The sequence below is a fragment of the Dermacentor silvarum genome, chromosome 10, assembly GCF_013339745.2.
Source record: "Dermacentor silvarum isolate Dsil-2018 chromosome 10, BIME_Dsil_1.4, whole genome shotgun sequence".
NCBI classification, from domain to species: domain Eukaryota; kingdom Metazoa; phylum Arthropoda; class Arachnida; order Ixodida; family Ixodidae; genus Dermacentor; species Dermacentor silvarum.
The window spans coordinates 59,974,825-59,990,370 of NC_051163.1; the positions used below are offsets into that span (position 1 = coordinate 59,974,825).

The window sequence follows — 15,546 nt, forward strand, 5'->3', positions numbered from 1 at the left end:
TAGTCTACTGTTTGCCAAAATAACTTGCCGAATGTCAGTCATAACAAAACAATTGTGCCACAGACAGGGCGCGCACCTAGGAATTGAAGTGTGCATAGTTCGCCATTCCATATGTAGCTGCCGGATTGCAGTTCTGTGTTGTAAGCTGGCAAATTTTCATTTGTTTGTTTATTTATTTATTTGTTGTCACAGCTCTCGAGTTTTCATCCATAGCTTTCACCGTCATTTCGTGCATGTTTTGTTGCACAAGACTAGCCAAAACAGATTGCGAACGCAGTGTCCACTGTGCTGTTGTAGTGTAGAAAAAAAAAGGAAAAGAAGTTTACGACCAAATTAGCGATGTTTGCATCTTCTGTGACCGCAGTTTGAATACCAGCAAGCAACCTTGGAAGCAGAAATAGAGAATCTCTCGTGGAAGGTGGAACGTGCAGAGACAACAGACAGAGGGGTACGTCTTGAATTGTTCTTTTTTCTTGCATTCTCTCAAGTAGCTTGTCATTCTGTTGCACTTGTAATGAGCTGCATGCATGCTTTCTGTGGGTATTCCATTTGGTTATGAAGCGAATACTTGTTCACTTACAGCTCAATATATGTGTATTCTGGTTGCATAAATGTTAAATGCTGAGGAAAGGCAACTTGGAATGGCTGATTCTAAGCACACATGCACATTTCGGCCTGTGGCTTGGCCCGGCCAGCAGCTGGCAAGCCAACCTACCCATCCTGTCATTCCTGTGTAATCAGTGGTTGTGTGTATTGAGACAACACTGCGAAGCACGAATTCATTGTCATTTATTTCTCGTAGATGTCAGCGTGTATGCTTATAACGAATATTGGATATGACCAAGGTGCTTTTGTGTCAGATGCAACTTTGTTATGAATGAGGTTTGGCCATATTAGTGCACTGTGTCGTTTTTTGCATGACTAGTAGAAGATACGTAGTGTCATTGCTATCTGGTTGTCCATTGCAGGAGCTTGAAAACCAGATGGACGTCGCCGAGAAGAGGCGCTCGATTCTTCTCAAGGACTTCCTTGTCTAGCAGGGCTGAAGGCTCTAGTCACCTGTGCACAGACACATGACTGTCGTATCGGCACACCAAAAAAAGAAAAAAAAAACCTGACGCCACCATGCCAGGACATTGCTGAAGAAGATGCTCGACGTGGGACTCCCGCTACTAATCAATGGGCGTCGTACCTCATCGTCATCACGTCTTTCACGTTTGCAGTCATCGGCGTAACATTCGAGGCACAACACTAATTGGGGGGGGTCACTCCTGGCTGAACGGTAAATTTCAACTAACAGATCAAAGAGGCGGGAGGTTTTCCACGGGCATTCGCTGTTCCGAAAAAAGTGAGAGCTCAATTCGCAGTGATGGTTAAAGCCTTTCGGCACGAGAAAAAGAAAATAAGACCGTAGCGAGAGTTGTGGGAGCGGTTTTCTCGTCTGGGCATTGTGCCGCTCACAAACATGGTTTCCTGGTGATCTGATCTGAAGGCTGTATTGTCGATCTCTCTTGGTGGTGATTCCGCTTCTGCAGTGGTACTTGTATGTATGTTAGTATTTCTTTTCGTTCTTTGTCAGTGGTCCGAGTGGTGCTCCACCCGTGTTATCACCAGGGTTGGCTGGTTGTGAACAGTGGATGATAAAAAAAAAATCTTTGCATTGTATGGACCCTGGTGTCCTTAATAACATCAGTTGAGAAGAGCAGGGTGCGGGAAGTCGCACACAGAAATTATGCACAGCGAGTTAGCGATTTCGTGCTTTGCTTTATCTTTATAAGAGAGTGCTGCAGCGGTTGAAGGAATTCAGGTTCAGAGCACATGCAGCATCTTTGGCATTAACTCTGCTTGTGTTCGATGGCACAAATTCCGTGATTTGCAAGTTTCTTCCTCTTCAGATGTGGAAGCATTCTGCGTCTTGGACTCTGATCACGTGACTGGCAGCCAGCTGACACGCTCTCCTAAGATTAGAGGCAGCCTTCGTAGCTGCGTTGCTTTCTTGACATACGCAATCCTGTCTCTGGAAATTTGTGTGCGTGCCTCCTGTTGGTGATCTAGCAGGGTGGCGATTCTTGCTTTTCCAGCATTTGGCATTGCCTAGTTTCCAAAATGAATTCATTTTAGCTCGGTGGCCGAAAACGGACATGACGTCATCATAGTGACTGAACTATGCCCGCAAAAGTGGCATTTTTTCCATCCAAAAGACAACACACCTGGTCGCCTTCAATGTGATACACTGTTGTAGCGGCAAACATTTATTCATGTCGCAGCATTTCTGTTGACAGTTGCTTCAGTGCACTTGGCTGCGATGCAGTGTCAAGGTGATCCTAACAAAGTGTTTTGCACATGTCCCGCATGCGCTGAATTAGTTGGCCGCTGCATGCTGGGAGGGATCTCCATCAAAGCGGTCAGTCGAGAATACAGCCTTCTGTAACCTTGCTCTCTATCATCCGAAAAACTTCGTTGCAACACAGGATAGAAATTGTACTGCAAGAGTGATCTCCACAAAACCTGTCGATCGAGGCTACAACCTCGAGCTCTCTAGGGCCGAAAGATCGTCACAGCACAGGTTAAAAATTGTAGACTCTGGGAAAAGCTTACATTGCAAATTAGAAAACTAAATTTACGTGTCCTTCTGAAGTCTTGTTGTGCTGGAGCAGCAAGCTGCATTTAAAACTCTGGGTCGAAGACGCGTGGCAGGAAATGCGTAGGAGCAGGAAGTCTCCTGTCCTTGCCCTGTTGAGTGGCGTTAAATTGTTCTGCTGGCAGCCTGGCACTCCTTGCACACTGACATCATTTGGTGTCTGCAAAGAATTTTTCAGCTCCTGCGATTGCCACAGCTTAAGTGCACGTTTGCGTTCGGCGACACCTTTCCATGCTGTCCCGCCCACATCTTTCTTTTTCTATTTTCTTCATGAAGCCTTCTGTATGGGGAGAGTTTGGCAACTAATGCCATCAAGTTTTGACACTTGGTCCACCGTAGCAGACATGAAAATGGTCGTGGTATGTTCCAGTAACTCGCACTACATACCACACCTTAAAAAGCTAGTTTGAAATTTTTGCTACCATCGTCACTAGCTCTTTAGCCACACGACACCACGTTACCCAAGCCGTACTGCATATGAATTTGGTGCCATTCAGCTAGTAGACGTATGTGTTGGAGACAGCAATAATGGTAGAGTGTTAGCACTGTGCTAGAACTCTCTATGTGCACAAAGAATCGCTGAGAAGAGACTGCTTGTAAAAGCAAGCGCACTGACCTACTTCTGAGTAAGAGCACTGCTTTGAGGATGGACACGTGAATTTGTTGATGGGTGCTGGGAACTATGTCTTACTGCCCCGTCATAATTAGTTTCCTAGCCCCTCAGTTAAACATGACAGGGGTTCCGGTGGATTGAGGCGGCACAGTTCTGTAGCATGGTGGTTATCAAGCGTCTAGTTGTTGAAGAATCCTTAAACCTCTCTCAGGTAATTCGTGGACTTTTTAGAGTATATGTTTTAACGATGATAACCGTTATGGGCATTCCCCCTCCAGTTGACATGGTGGTATTGGCAGTTTTCGTCAAGATTGCCAAATGCCTGAGAAAATTATGCATCACCCAATATAGTGCATACAGAGGTGGTGCGGTGTCACGGTATGCAACATAGAGTAGTCCCAAAGTCAAAATAAGGATACATAACCGTCTAATAGGAGTTGCGCTTACTGCTGTGGCTTTGCTCTAGATTATAACAGGAGTTTTTGTCAAGGATAATTCAGGAGTGCTTGCTTTTTTTTTTTTTTTTTCGGTTGCACACAGGCACGTTAGTAGGAGGAAAGCCGGAGCTGTTACAGCTGAAGACATGTATTTGTGATCCCTGGACTTACCTTATTAGGCACTTCATTTTTCACTAGCAGTCAACCAGCTTTGCATACAAACGAATGTTCTCAGAGCCACAATGCCGACCTTGTCTGTTATTGTTTCTCCTATTTGATCTACAACTTTGCAGGGTTCTCAGTCTCACACAAGAAGCTCTTCACAGATGCCATGCCAGGCATCTCACTTGCTCTTTCAATATGCACAGTCCACAATGGCATGTTTTTTTTTACTGCTCTTAGGAAACCCCCCTTTAACTATCTAGAGGACCCCTGTAGGTGGCAATAACAATTTGAGAAATGCCACTTCAGTAACTCTCCCCGTACAGAAGGCCTTGTTTCCCCGTGATCTCTAGTGTGAGAACTTCCCAGTTGCTACTGCGACTATGATAACAGACCACATTGTTACAAGTTCGTGTTTTGCTCTGCCGCTTCTGTGCTTTCTCTTGACATAACAATCCCATTTCCACTGCTGCTAAGACAACCATACTCATTGATTCAAGTTTGCGTTACGAGCCACTAGACATTTGCCTGTACATGCTTCTCTGCATACAGTGCCACAGAGATGCTTGACTAAAAAATAATCATAACATGTTTTTCGTCGGCTAGTTGCCTTTGCAGAAAATAACAGGTTGTTGCCAAATAGCCTAATTTTTAACCGCTAATCACCCGTGTGCTTCAATGTTTGAGCCTTTGAACCCACACTTTTCTTCGCTTGACAGTATCTCGTCGCCTGCTCATGCTGGCATGGGCAGGGGAGTATCCGCTCCTAAACATTTCTTGCTTCATGGCAGGAGATGATGAAATGACTACTACTAGCCATTAAAGATGCAAGTAAAGCAATAGTGATGCATGACTGGAAAGTTCACATTTAGGTGAAGGCAGCGTCTTTGTTGGAGATGCCTTCTGAAGCACGTCGAAGGGAAGGGAAAAAATGATGCAAGCACTTTTGTTTACTGCTATCCCGACCCCAGTAGGGTGTGTAGATAAGGCAGGTTCTGCTGGTCATGTAGGAGCAGCCTTCTCTGCATTAAGAGAGCGCTCTTCAGATTGATCCAGCGCGATAATTGCATTTTCTGAGTCGGCGAGTTCACGAGCTGAGCACGCAGTGCTTTGCAAGACAAAGGCATTCTTAGCCGTGTTGCAAAATGAAATGTGTTCGAAGTTGCCAATTCCTTGTGAAATCACATTTCCACACAGCGTCGGGTCGCTAGATCAGTGCACGGTCTCGCACCGAAACGACCGGACAGACCCACATTGTTTAGATGCTTATAAAGGAAAAAGTGGTTTCACATTGACCAGCAAAATATGTTTTAAAGGCTGTAGAAAAGAGAAAAAAAAAAGAATTGTGTGCAAAGTGCATTTGCTGCATGACATCCTTATACAACATTCGTGAGCTTTTAGTAATGACATTTACAAGCGACATGTACAAGCGAACTCCGTGAAAGTGAAGATCGAAGCTGTGCCAATGCGAACGAATATGTGGGAACTGTTTGTAGGCTTTTCTGTATGTGTGTACGCTGTTCCAATGGCCAAGCCTGAATTGCTGTGTCAAGCAGTGTTTTTAAGAGAGATGGATATTTGTTTGAAATACTGTTGGAAGAAAGGTGTGTGCTACCCCTGTTGCGGAATGAGCTGGCATTTTGAGAAAACTTTTTGTTTTGTCTAAGTGATCTCGTTGCACTTTTTTTATGTACAGTTCTATATATTATACATAGGTGGTACTATACATAATTACAAATTAAAGAAGTTGCTTCTTGTACGAGACTGTGTCTTATGTTGATTTTCTTGGTGTTGCCGAGTGCAAGAGCACAGTGCCAGTTCTAATAGACGACAACTTGGGCTGCTGATTTTGAGCCTGAATGGACAGCTTGAGACACTGTGGCCTTTCTTGGGCAATGCCCCAGAATGAGTATGTGCCAGTGTGACGCAAGGGGCATAGAAGCCATAAACGTATTTATGTGTGTGTCGCACTTCTCTGTGCACACACCTGTCATCAGCACTCTTTCCTCCACAAGCATCATACATTGCCTTCATCCCTGTAACACAGCTAAGCCACAGGCGATGAGGTTGTGCTCGTGCCGCCCATTACTGCTGCTACTTCGCTAACGAGCTTCGCATCGTTTAGGTTCCAACTGTTTGAAAGCTACATGTTATGTCAATATCTATACCTTCTACAAAGCAGGCTATCTTTTACAGAGAAGTAGCTATTTATGTCATCTTACCTGGTCTTCTTGTAACTTCACACTAAAGAAAAAATCTTGTCCCACCTAAGAGTGATGCTGCTGCACAAGAGATGATACTAGATAAGCTAGTATCTACTGGCCATCCCTCATTTCGTAAAGCACCGCACAAGTTGGCATAGCTAGCCACAACTTCAAGGTCTCCGAGATCTCTGCCATGGCACGTTGCTCCACATCGGTTATCTCGGAGGCACACGCCTGCACTGTCATGCGAGCCATGCCACGCTTGCTAGATATCGCTGCTATGCTACGCGAGACAACTATGCAGAGGCTCTCACTGTGGCATTTGCGCACTTTAAAGAACCATGGGGGGTGTTCTGCAAAGAGTTGAAAAAGTCTTATGCTGTAGAAACATTTATTTGCTGTTTTAACGGAGTAGCTGACATGAAACTTGTGCACTGCCTATAAAGTGTAAAGCTTCAATTCCTTATATTTCCTTGCTTTCTACAAATAAGCGCTGCACATTTTAATGCAGCCAGTTCACAACTTGAGCCAAGTGCACTGCTGCTTCAGATGTGAAGCAGGAGACTATTTGATGTGTCGCCAGAAGCGAAGGTAGCGGTCACACAGACTCTGAGCTTTATAAGGAAGCCAGTAAGCATGTTGCAGGAATGCCTTAGGGGGCCAATCTGACGCCAGTCACTTGTCAGCTCATTACTAGATGTTGAAACTGATATGCTCAATTATGGTCTGAGCTAGCGCAAGGGGTGCAAACCTCCAGTTACAAAGCCCACAATTTAAAAAGAAAAGGAAGTCTCAACTGGCGTTTTTGCATTTCGCCTCCATCGGCCGCATTTCGATGAAGGCGAAATGCAAAAATGCCCATGTGCTTGTGTTGTAGGGCACATTAAAGAACCCCAGGTGGTCAAAATTAATCCGGAGCCCTCTACTGCGGCGTGCCTTATAATCAGAACTGGTTTTGGCACGTAGAACCCCAGAAAGAGGAAGAACAGAGATTTCCTGCCTTTAGTAGCACATGTGTGCTAAAGGCACGCTATGAAAGTTTGAAAAGCTTGCTTCTCCGTCACACGAGTGACAAGCGATGAGGATACGGAAGTTTATGTTGGAAAACAATTGGCAATCATTTAATCAAGACAATGATACCTATATAAAATTTATAGTTCTGTAGGATTCAGACAGTGGGCCACGTTAACACAAAATACTTGAGTGTTAACAATGGTGCTGCAACTGATGCTGTAAAGTGCAAAATAAGTAACGTTGCAGAATGCTTTTACCAAACATTTTTTATAGCTGCAAAGGCAGAACAACCTTAATTAACCTTGCGTCTTGCTGGCTCTTTACTGAAAATTGTAATCTCCTCTGTTGCTGCTGTGTTTGAAAAACCAGTCTTACAGCCTAATAATGCAGGTAGTTATTATGCACTGCATTGCCAATGCTGCATTTTTCTGTCTCTCTTGACAATATTGGAACTCTGTAATCAAAGGTGAGGAATGCCCAGAGCATTACGGTATTTGATCAAAAGGTTACAATATGAACTAATTTTTTGGTGTTCATCTGGAATGGCAACAAGGGACAGAACAGCAAAAAAAAAAAGTGTTTATGGCAACAAAATTGAGCGGCAGATTAGTTCGCCAACATCTGTGCCAAGCTAGCTTTGTCTTGCTGTAAACAACAACGAAAGTCTGTGCTGCTTCAATTGTAGAGCTTTCAACACTTTCAGATAATTGCTTGCACCTAGCAATACTGCTACAGTATCATTACTTGTACTGTCCGTCTTTTGATCTATGTTGTATTCCGGGTTGCCTTTCAAAAACATTTTCCAGAATACCTGCCGTAGTGACTGGTGCACTGCTGGTTATTCCAAGATCACAGGTTTGATTTGAAACCACAGTAGCTGCACTCTGATGGGGTGGCATGCAATAACACTCTTGTACCATGCATTGGTATCTCCAACTTTTTTGTACTTGCATCACGACTACGTCCACTTGCTTATACTGATATAGTACTAGCCATATCCATAGCTTTTAAAAAGTAGGCATGTGCAAATAGTGGATTTTGAGTTCTAATGTTAAGTGATTTGGGATAAATATTTTTTAATCGAATAGCTGTTGTGCGGAGAAGTGGCTGCAAACTCGTATGCATAGGGACTACTGCATATTGGAATTAATTACTTGTTCTGCGGAAGAATGAGACCAAGCTTTAGTGCAGTAGAACTCGTTAACGAAATGTCAAACATACAAAAAGGTTAATGAATAGCAACGTAGGACGTAACTGCCTTTGTGCATAATGAAAAGATCACAAAAGTAACACAATGCGCAAAATAAAAATGTAGACTATTGCAATGGCTAGAGGAAGTGTAAACAGATGGTGCCATAACAATACTTTTATTATGATTTGACATCTCTGTGTTAGTACTGTGCCCAAAGATGGTGTGTGCACATGTGTATATGAAACACCTACCAGGTCCTGTTACACTGCCTCTGTCCACTTTTGATTTGCTTCACCGCACGGCAGATATGCTTCACGGCATAACGTAGCTGTATTGCAGCGAAGCTAAATATAGGGAGCTGATCATTGCGAATATTAATTTGTTTTTGTAAGCAAATACTGAATAGCACAATATTCAAAACTACTATTCAGAAATACGAATATTCACACAACACTAGCTTTCAGTAATACAGTCAAACCTAGATTTCAGGAAATTGAAAAAAAAAAAGTTAAAAATGTTTCTTACATCCAAGTATTTCTTAGTTTTGTCCTGAAGACTGGTATGGGTCATGCAAAAACTAAACCAAAATGCAACAGATGTCAGACCAGGTGAACTCACTTCTCGAACATTTATTTCGCACAGACAAACTGGGTAATTCTTGGTTTCACATGATCTAAGACACTACACGGCGCTCTAAAGAAACTAGAGCATCCAAGGCTGCTTCATCGTCCTGCAAGTGGACGAAATGGCATGAAGTATACATACACGTGTCCAACACGTCCATAGTGGTGGGGCATGACGCATAGTGGATCTGCGTCTGACAAATCGTCACCAGGATCTTTCATGCTTTCAGCTGTTGCACTGATATCTCTTCGGTAGATGACAACGCTGTTGTTGGCACACAAAGTCGCTCAGTTCAATGTCGTCTGGCACTGCACCATTCACTTTATAACTTGTGCAGTTGGCTGTTTGTTAGTTGCTTAGTTTTGACTAAGAGGAAAAAGAGGATTTGGCCAGATCATCTAATCTGTAGAATGGTGGCTTTCTGTGATAACAGAATGGGTGCCAAGAGAGGAGAAATACAGCGAAAGGCAGCAGAGGACTTGACAAAATCAAGAATAAAGAAATGTGTAGGCATAAGATGGACTCTGATACAAAGCAGGGCTAACTGAGGGTCACTGCAAGATGCCTTAAAGGTACGCTAAAGACAGCAATAAACTGACCTGTATTAGTAATTTATATTTTTACAATTCCAAAAAAAAAAAATACTCTTGCCATGCAAGGAGGCTTGGTAAGCCAGTAATGTGCAAAAACATGGATGGCGACATCACCTTGGAGTTCTCACACCAGCTCATCATGACTTCATGGATTTTGACTATGTGTGCTCAGGCCTAGTTAAACTTTCATTGTTAAAGTTGGTCAGTATTGTATTCTAAAAGAGCCAAACTCTGAAATGAAAGACCTGGATAAGCAAGTTTCAAGAACTTTTGCAATGGCAAAATGCTTTGAAATCCATGATGTCACGTACTGGTATTTCGGCAGAAAAAAAATGGAAATTTTGCTTTTTCTCGCATAACATTTTACCGCTCAATGAACAAAAATGAAGTTTTTAATGAATTAGCAGTCCAAACTGATTTACTTTTTAGTGTGTCTTTAATCCTGCAGTAAGCTTATGGAGTAGGCTGGTGATGAGTTACGCATGCAGTGTTCTTGGATAATTAAAATTTTTTGTGCTCACATGCCAACTCAAAAACATCCTTCTTCTTTCTGGGGTTTTATGTGTCAAAACCAGTTCTGATTATGAGGCATGCCGTAGTGGAGGGCTCCGGATTCATTTTGACCACCTGGGGTTCTGTAACGTGCACTACAATGCAAGCACACGGGCGTTTTTGCATTTCGCCTCCATCAAAATGCGGCCGGGATTCGATCCCGCGACCTCATGCTCAACAGCTTGTTTCTACAAGTAAGGCTTGCAGTTCAGCTAGGTGAGTGACACAGGAGATTCTCTTTGCTCGGGCTTGCAATACCTTTGCAGTAAATATTAAAAACGAGTGACAGCAACACCAGACATTTAATTACATATACTAGTATAGGCAGTGTCTATGGCTATGTCCTCCTTCCATGCCTCACGACTGTCCAACCATCTTCATCCGGTTCTTGCCGCCGTGACGGTTGCTGGCTTGAGCTAGGCCCATTCAGCTGAAGGCCTCCCAGCTGTGAGGAGACGTCTGTGTTGATGTGGTTCTGAAAAAGACCGACATCAACATCAAGTACACTCACAGCATATATGGACTGTGCATGATGACAAAATTAAAGCAAGAATGCAATAACCTTCATTTCATAACATGCTAATTTGCTGTATGACTTGAGTGCCAGACGTTTCTGACAAAACTATAATCAGTCACAATAAAATTTTGTTTAGGCATGACATTCGGGAATAGGTGTTGTTTAGTGGTATTTATAGATGCAGCACCTGTGTTCTCCTACCAGATTAAATCTGGATGTTTCACTGAAACATACTTGGTACAATAGTGGCACGATCTGCTGCGACCATTCGAAACTAAGAAAAGGTTTTTTTTTCTCCGCTGTACCATCGCCGCAGATGACACGCTTCTGGCTTGGTTGAGAAAGTATACATAGGTGTTAATTGGCCCACTAGGTTGCCTTTCTAAGATTTACATGACAATGTATGACCATGAATGCTCCAAAGAACCCTCACTCTTCACCCAACAAACTGATTTGTTGTTCCTAATGCTTTTTCTGTGCTTTTATTAAAGCATGTTTTATAATGTGCAGTGTAATGACAGAATTGAAAAGTATGAGACTGTCATCACTATCATGATATACTTGTTTCTGGGCTAGACTGTATATACACATCCACACTTTTGTCTAGGGTGCTCGAGCACATGGCTGCAGTGCAAAGAAAGCGTAATACATAACACAGCAGAAGCTAAGTTCAAGATGCCAGGCTTAATATGTTATTGCCTGGACATACTTGTGGCATCCACTGGTCACAAGCATTTTTTCTCGAACCGGCCAGCAATGTACAGGTATGGTTTTCTCTATTGTAGCACACCAATTCAGCACTCTAGGCAGAAGTGTGGACTATACAACACTTGAGCACAATGCAAAAGTGCATCCACTATACAAAAACACTACGAAGAAGAAACTAGCAGAAACGCTGCTCACACTCTTTGTCAGCAAATGCTGGCAAATATGTTGGCGACACAGAATGGAAATGTGTGCCTGAAAAAAAGTGCTGTTTGGCCAATTTTACTAATGGCCTGTAGCTACTACTGCCAAGTGTTAACGACTCGTTGGTTGATGCAAGAAACTGCACTTCCTGACACATACTGGCAATCACTGCCAGAACTGCTGGCATTCGAGTACTAGAACAACTTTGTCATGTTTAGCTATTTGCTTCACTTCTAAGTGCAGATATACAAGAAAGCTTGTCAAGTTTAGAAAGTAATGTTTCACTGTAACGGAAAACCAGAGCACACTGGCACAAGTCAAGATGGTGAGAAGGTTTGCCATGCAATGACAAAGCCCGAGAGCTAATGTATTAGTGGGGTTTTACACCCTTAATGTGCATAGTACAGTGAGGGGTGCTGTAGTAGAGGCTCTAGATTCATTAGTGACCTTGAGTTCTTTAATGTGCACCTAAACCTAAACACATGAGCATTAATGAACTACGACTTCATCAAAATGTCGCCACTGCTGCCAAGAATCGTACCCACAGCCTTGAGCTTAGCGGCAGAATGCTGTAGCCAAACCACCACTACAGCAGTTAAGGATCAAGTCCTACAATGTCGAGAAGGTAGTAAGCTTACAAAATTGCGGTAGGCAGATGTAGATCAACCCATGAAAAAGTGCTAGCAGATTGTGAAGGTCATAAAAATCAAGACGGTCATAAAGTGATGCATAAATGATGGGGCACACTGGTGGCAAGCTCAGTCAAAACGCTAACGCCATGTGAAAAATTAGAGATCTGTTTGAAGTGGTACTTAGGCACGAACAGAAGGTCCAAAAACTGTTTTCAATATCTTCCAGAATGTCATACCAGATATTCTTGAAGCCTCCTCAGCATACAAGTGACAATTACAAAAGCTCTCAATTTTCAATCAGTGGGAAAAGGTGTGGAATTTGGCATGGTAAAATCACGTCTTTTGCACCGCAACCTTCACGAATCGGTTGACATGGGATCAAGCAGAAAGGCACAGGAGGCCAGTGATGACAACATTTATTCCTATATTAGTAAATTTGATATTAAAACTGTCATTGGGCCATTACGTACCGAAGGATAAGGGCTTACCTGCATTTCTGCTTCGTCATCACTGTCGTAATCTCCAGCGACAGGTACTCTCAGCGTCCTCGTTTGCGGAAGCCTTTGCGACAAGGATTCCAGCACTTCATTTTCCCTGCCCTCAAGGCAGAGTTGGTAGTGTTTGCACAACAAGGCCGATATCTGTATACAAAAGGTGGCAAGGACGAAAATCTTTCAGAAACTCCGCAAGAGGAAGGTAACCCACAAAATTTCACCCCAAACTACGTCAAGATTCACAGCAGCGGTAGTGCTTACGCGCTGCTGACATTTCTGTAAACACAAGCCTACATACATGCGCCAATCAAAAAGAAATAATGAAACTTGTAGTAATTGTAAATTAAACAAATACAATTCCATCCTCTAGCAAGCTATCTGGAACGACAGGCATGCGACGGGGCAGTAAGGGATGTAGTATGATGTCACCTGTCCTATACTGCCGTCTTCGATAATAGTGTCAAACTCGTTGTCGACGATCTCGGCTATCAAGTCACCCACTTCATCGGGATGCAGACCACCTGCAAAAAAAGAAATGTAATAAATAAACCCAAGAAGTTACAGCCAGTTCACACACCAAGCACAAGAACATTGTAGCTTCTATAGTACTACGTTAAGCAAAGGCAACGTCGCCAGCTGTAAACACACAACTCACTGTTTTCGGCGAAGTACTGTTCTATGACTCCAACGAGCCACTGCTCCTTCTCCCGTGCCTGGGGACCACCCATGCCATTTTCGATGGCAACCTAAGAAGCAAAACAGACAGCGGAAAAAGTCTCAAATGCACTACATGCCGCTAACATTTCGCGGATATCAGCGTGCAAGAGCCACGGAGTGTCGCGGATGTTGAGGATTTGCTTTTACAGAAAAATACTTCTACATGAAATCGCCAATCGATGACACTCCACGGTCATTGCGGGCTGCGTTGTAGCGAGTAAAACAACTAAAACATACCTGCAAGCCATGCCAATCGCCTATTAGAGTTTTGACGGACACGTGAAACGCGTTGCCATCCGCCATGTTTACATAAACTTCGATGGCGGCGCTGCCGCTTGTGCTGCCGCCCGTTCAAACGGGTGCGGTTTCGGTTTCTATTCGCTTTTGCTGATTGTTTGATGCCGACTTTAGGTTTTATGTCATGATTTGTTGCTTGATTACGCGGACAAAGCGTGCGCTTACTATCCCTACTTTGTCACTCCCCATTCAGTGCTAGTGTAAGGCGATTCGTCGGAGCTTGTATTCCTAATTTTGAACTTCGGAAGCGCTTAAAAGACGACGCTAGACGTGCGCGACCTAGCAGAATCGCAACCCAATTTCCAGCGAAGCTGGTTCTTGCGAACAGTTGTATTAAGAATTTAATTTGCCTGTAATTCAACCGGACCGTTTTAAAGGTTGCCTGCATCTGACTAACTTTTGCAACGGTGCCCGCACTTTCGAGTAAAGGCCGCATAAACATCAGCCATAATAATTAAAGTTCCCCCGATTTTCACCAAATTTGACTTCGCTGGCTGTATAATTCAGCTAGGACAACGGACCAAATTCTGGGCCGTGATTTGAAGCCCACACAATAACCTTGGCTACATAAGGCCAATAACCTGCACCCTATTTCCACTAAATATAAATAATGTCAGTTAACCCGTTTAGTTCACCGAGCACATCAAGGTGTCCTGTGCTTCTATAGCGCATGACGAAATGAAGGAAACGAGGGTTCACTAATTATTTGTAAGCCTCCTAATTAATCTAGAAACATTAATTTCTTGCCACAAATTACACAGGAGATTCCCCCAATTCCCACAAAGTGATGATTGTGTTATCTACCGCCGAATAAACAATCTTTCTGTTAACCCTTCAGCACTTAATTGAACCACATTTAGGAGGGGTGTGAAAAATGGAGCATGTATATTTACCTCAAAATAGGGGTGTACGAATATTCCAAACATTCGAATGATGAATCGAATGGTCACTATTCGTAAATGCGAGTATTTTTCTAATACATTTCGAATATTTCTAAACGTCAGCTGCGCCCGGTGAAACATAAAATTGGAGCAAAATTATGGTAAATTTTCACCCCCATGGGCATATATAGACTAGACATAAGAACTTGCGTAGGGGAATAGGCTACGTCGCTTAGGTAGCCATACTTTACAAGCTTACAGGCTATGTCGCACTCTATGAAGAGTCGTGTGCATGCATGCGAAGAAACTGCTTGTTTGAATTGAATTCTGGTAATTTACGTGCTAAAACCACGATTTGATCATGAGGCACGCCGTAGAGGGGGACTCCGGAATAATTTTTACCACCAGGCGGTTTTGATAGTGCCCCCAATGCACGTTACACGGGTGTTTTTGCATTTCGTCCCTATCGAAATGCGGCCGCCGTGACCGGGATTCGATCCCGCGACCTCGTGCTTAGCAGCTCAACAACATAGCCAGTAAGCCACCGCGGCAGGTGAAAGCTACTTGTTTGCTCCTAATGGTTCCTTTATGCAATTATTAAAGAACGCTGCATACCGGACTATTTAATCACAGAAACTTGACAACTTTAAGAATACTAAGATGTGAACATCGTTTTATATTAATTGTGATAACGGCTGTTCATTTTTTGAAAGCTATTCGAAAAGTATTCGATATTCGATTCGCGTCGCTTCTGATACAATTCGATTCGATCTCAAAAATCACTATTCGCACACCGCTACCACCCAATGCCAATACGTATCATTTACGCCTCAAGCATTCTTCATGCAGTAATAGATACATACAGTTAAGATCAAATGCCACTTACGGAGGTCTCAGTTTATATCTATCTCGGTGTGTATTTTTCTTCCCATCTTATCCGAACAAGCAGACTGAATACGCTTCCGCGAAAGCTGATGCAAGTAGAATGTTAAACTTCATTCAATAAACTCAACTTTCGCAAAGTGCCAATTAGCGTGAAAGAGATATTTTATTATACTACGATGTAA

The 15,546-nt window shown here is 43.1% G+C and overlaps 2 protein-coding genes across 2 annotated transcripts in view; one reads left to right on the forward strand and one right to left on the reverse strand.

Annotated features, from left to right (window-relative positions):
* Window positions 1-5,612, forward strand: part of LOC119465741 (potential E3 ubiquitin-protein ligase ariadne-2) — a 30,323-nt gene extending 24,711 nt beyond the window's left edge. Inside the window, exons 13-14 of the mRNA XM_037726208.2 lie at window positions 365-448; window positions 969-5,612. Of these exons, the coding sequence (XP_037582136.1) occupies window positions 365-448; window positions 969-1,037 (153 nt within the window). The 3' untranslated portion in view covers window positions 1,038-5,612. The remainder of the gene's footprint in view (window positions 1-364; window positions 449-968) is intronic.
* Window positions 5,613-10,315: 4,703 nt separating this feature from the next.
* LOC119465742 (pre-rRNA-processing protein TSR2 homolog) lies at window positions 10,316-13,674 on the reverse strand. Its single transcript, XM_037726209.2, has 5 exons — window positions 13,539-13,674; window positions 13,240-13,330; window positions 13,014-13,105; window positions 12,579-12,731; window positions 10,316-10,507 (listed from the first exon to the last, which is right to left on the reverse strand). Exons 1-5 carry the CDS (start codon window positions 13,602-13,604, stop codon window positions 10,370-10,372), a joined length of 540 nt encoding a protein of 179 aa, XP_037582137.1. The 5' UTR covers window positions 13,605-13,674; the 3' UTR covers window positions 10,316-10,369.
* Between the last annotated feature and the right edge of the window lie 1,872 nt (window positions 13,675-15,546).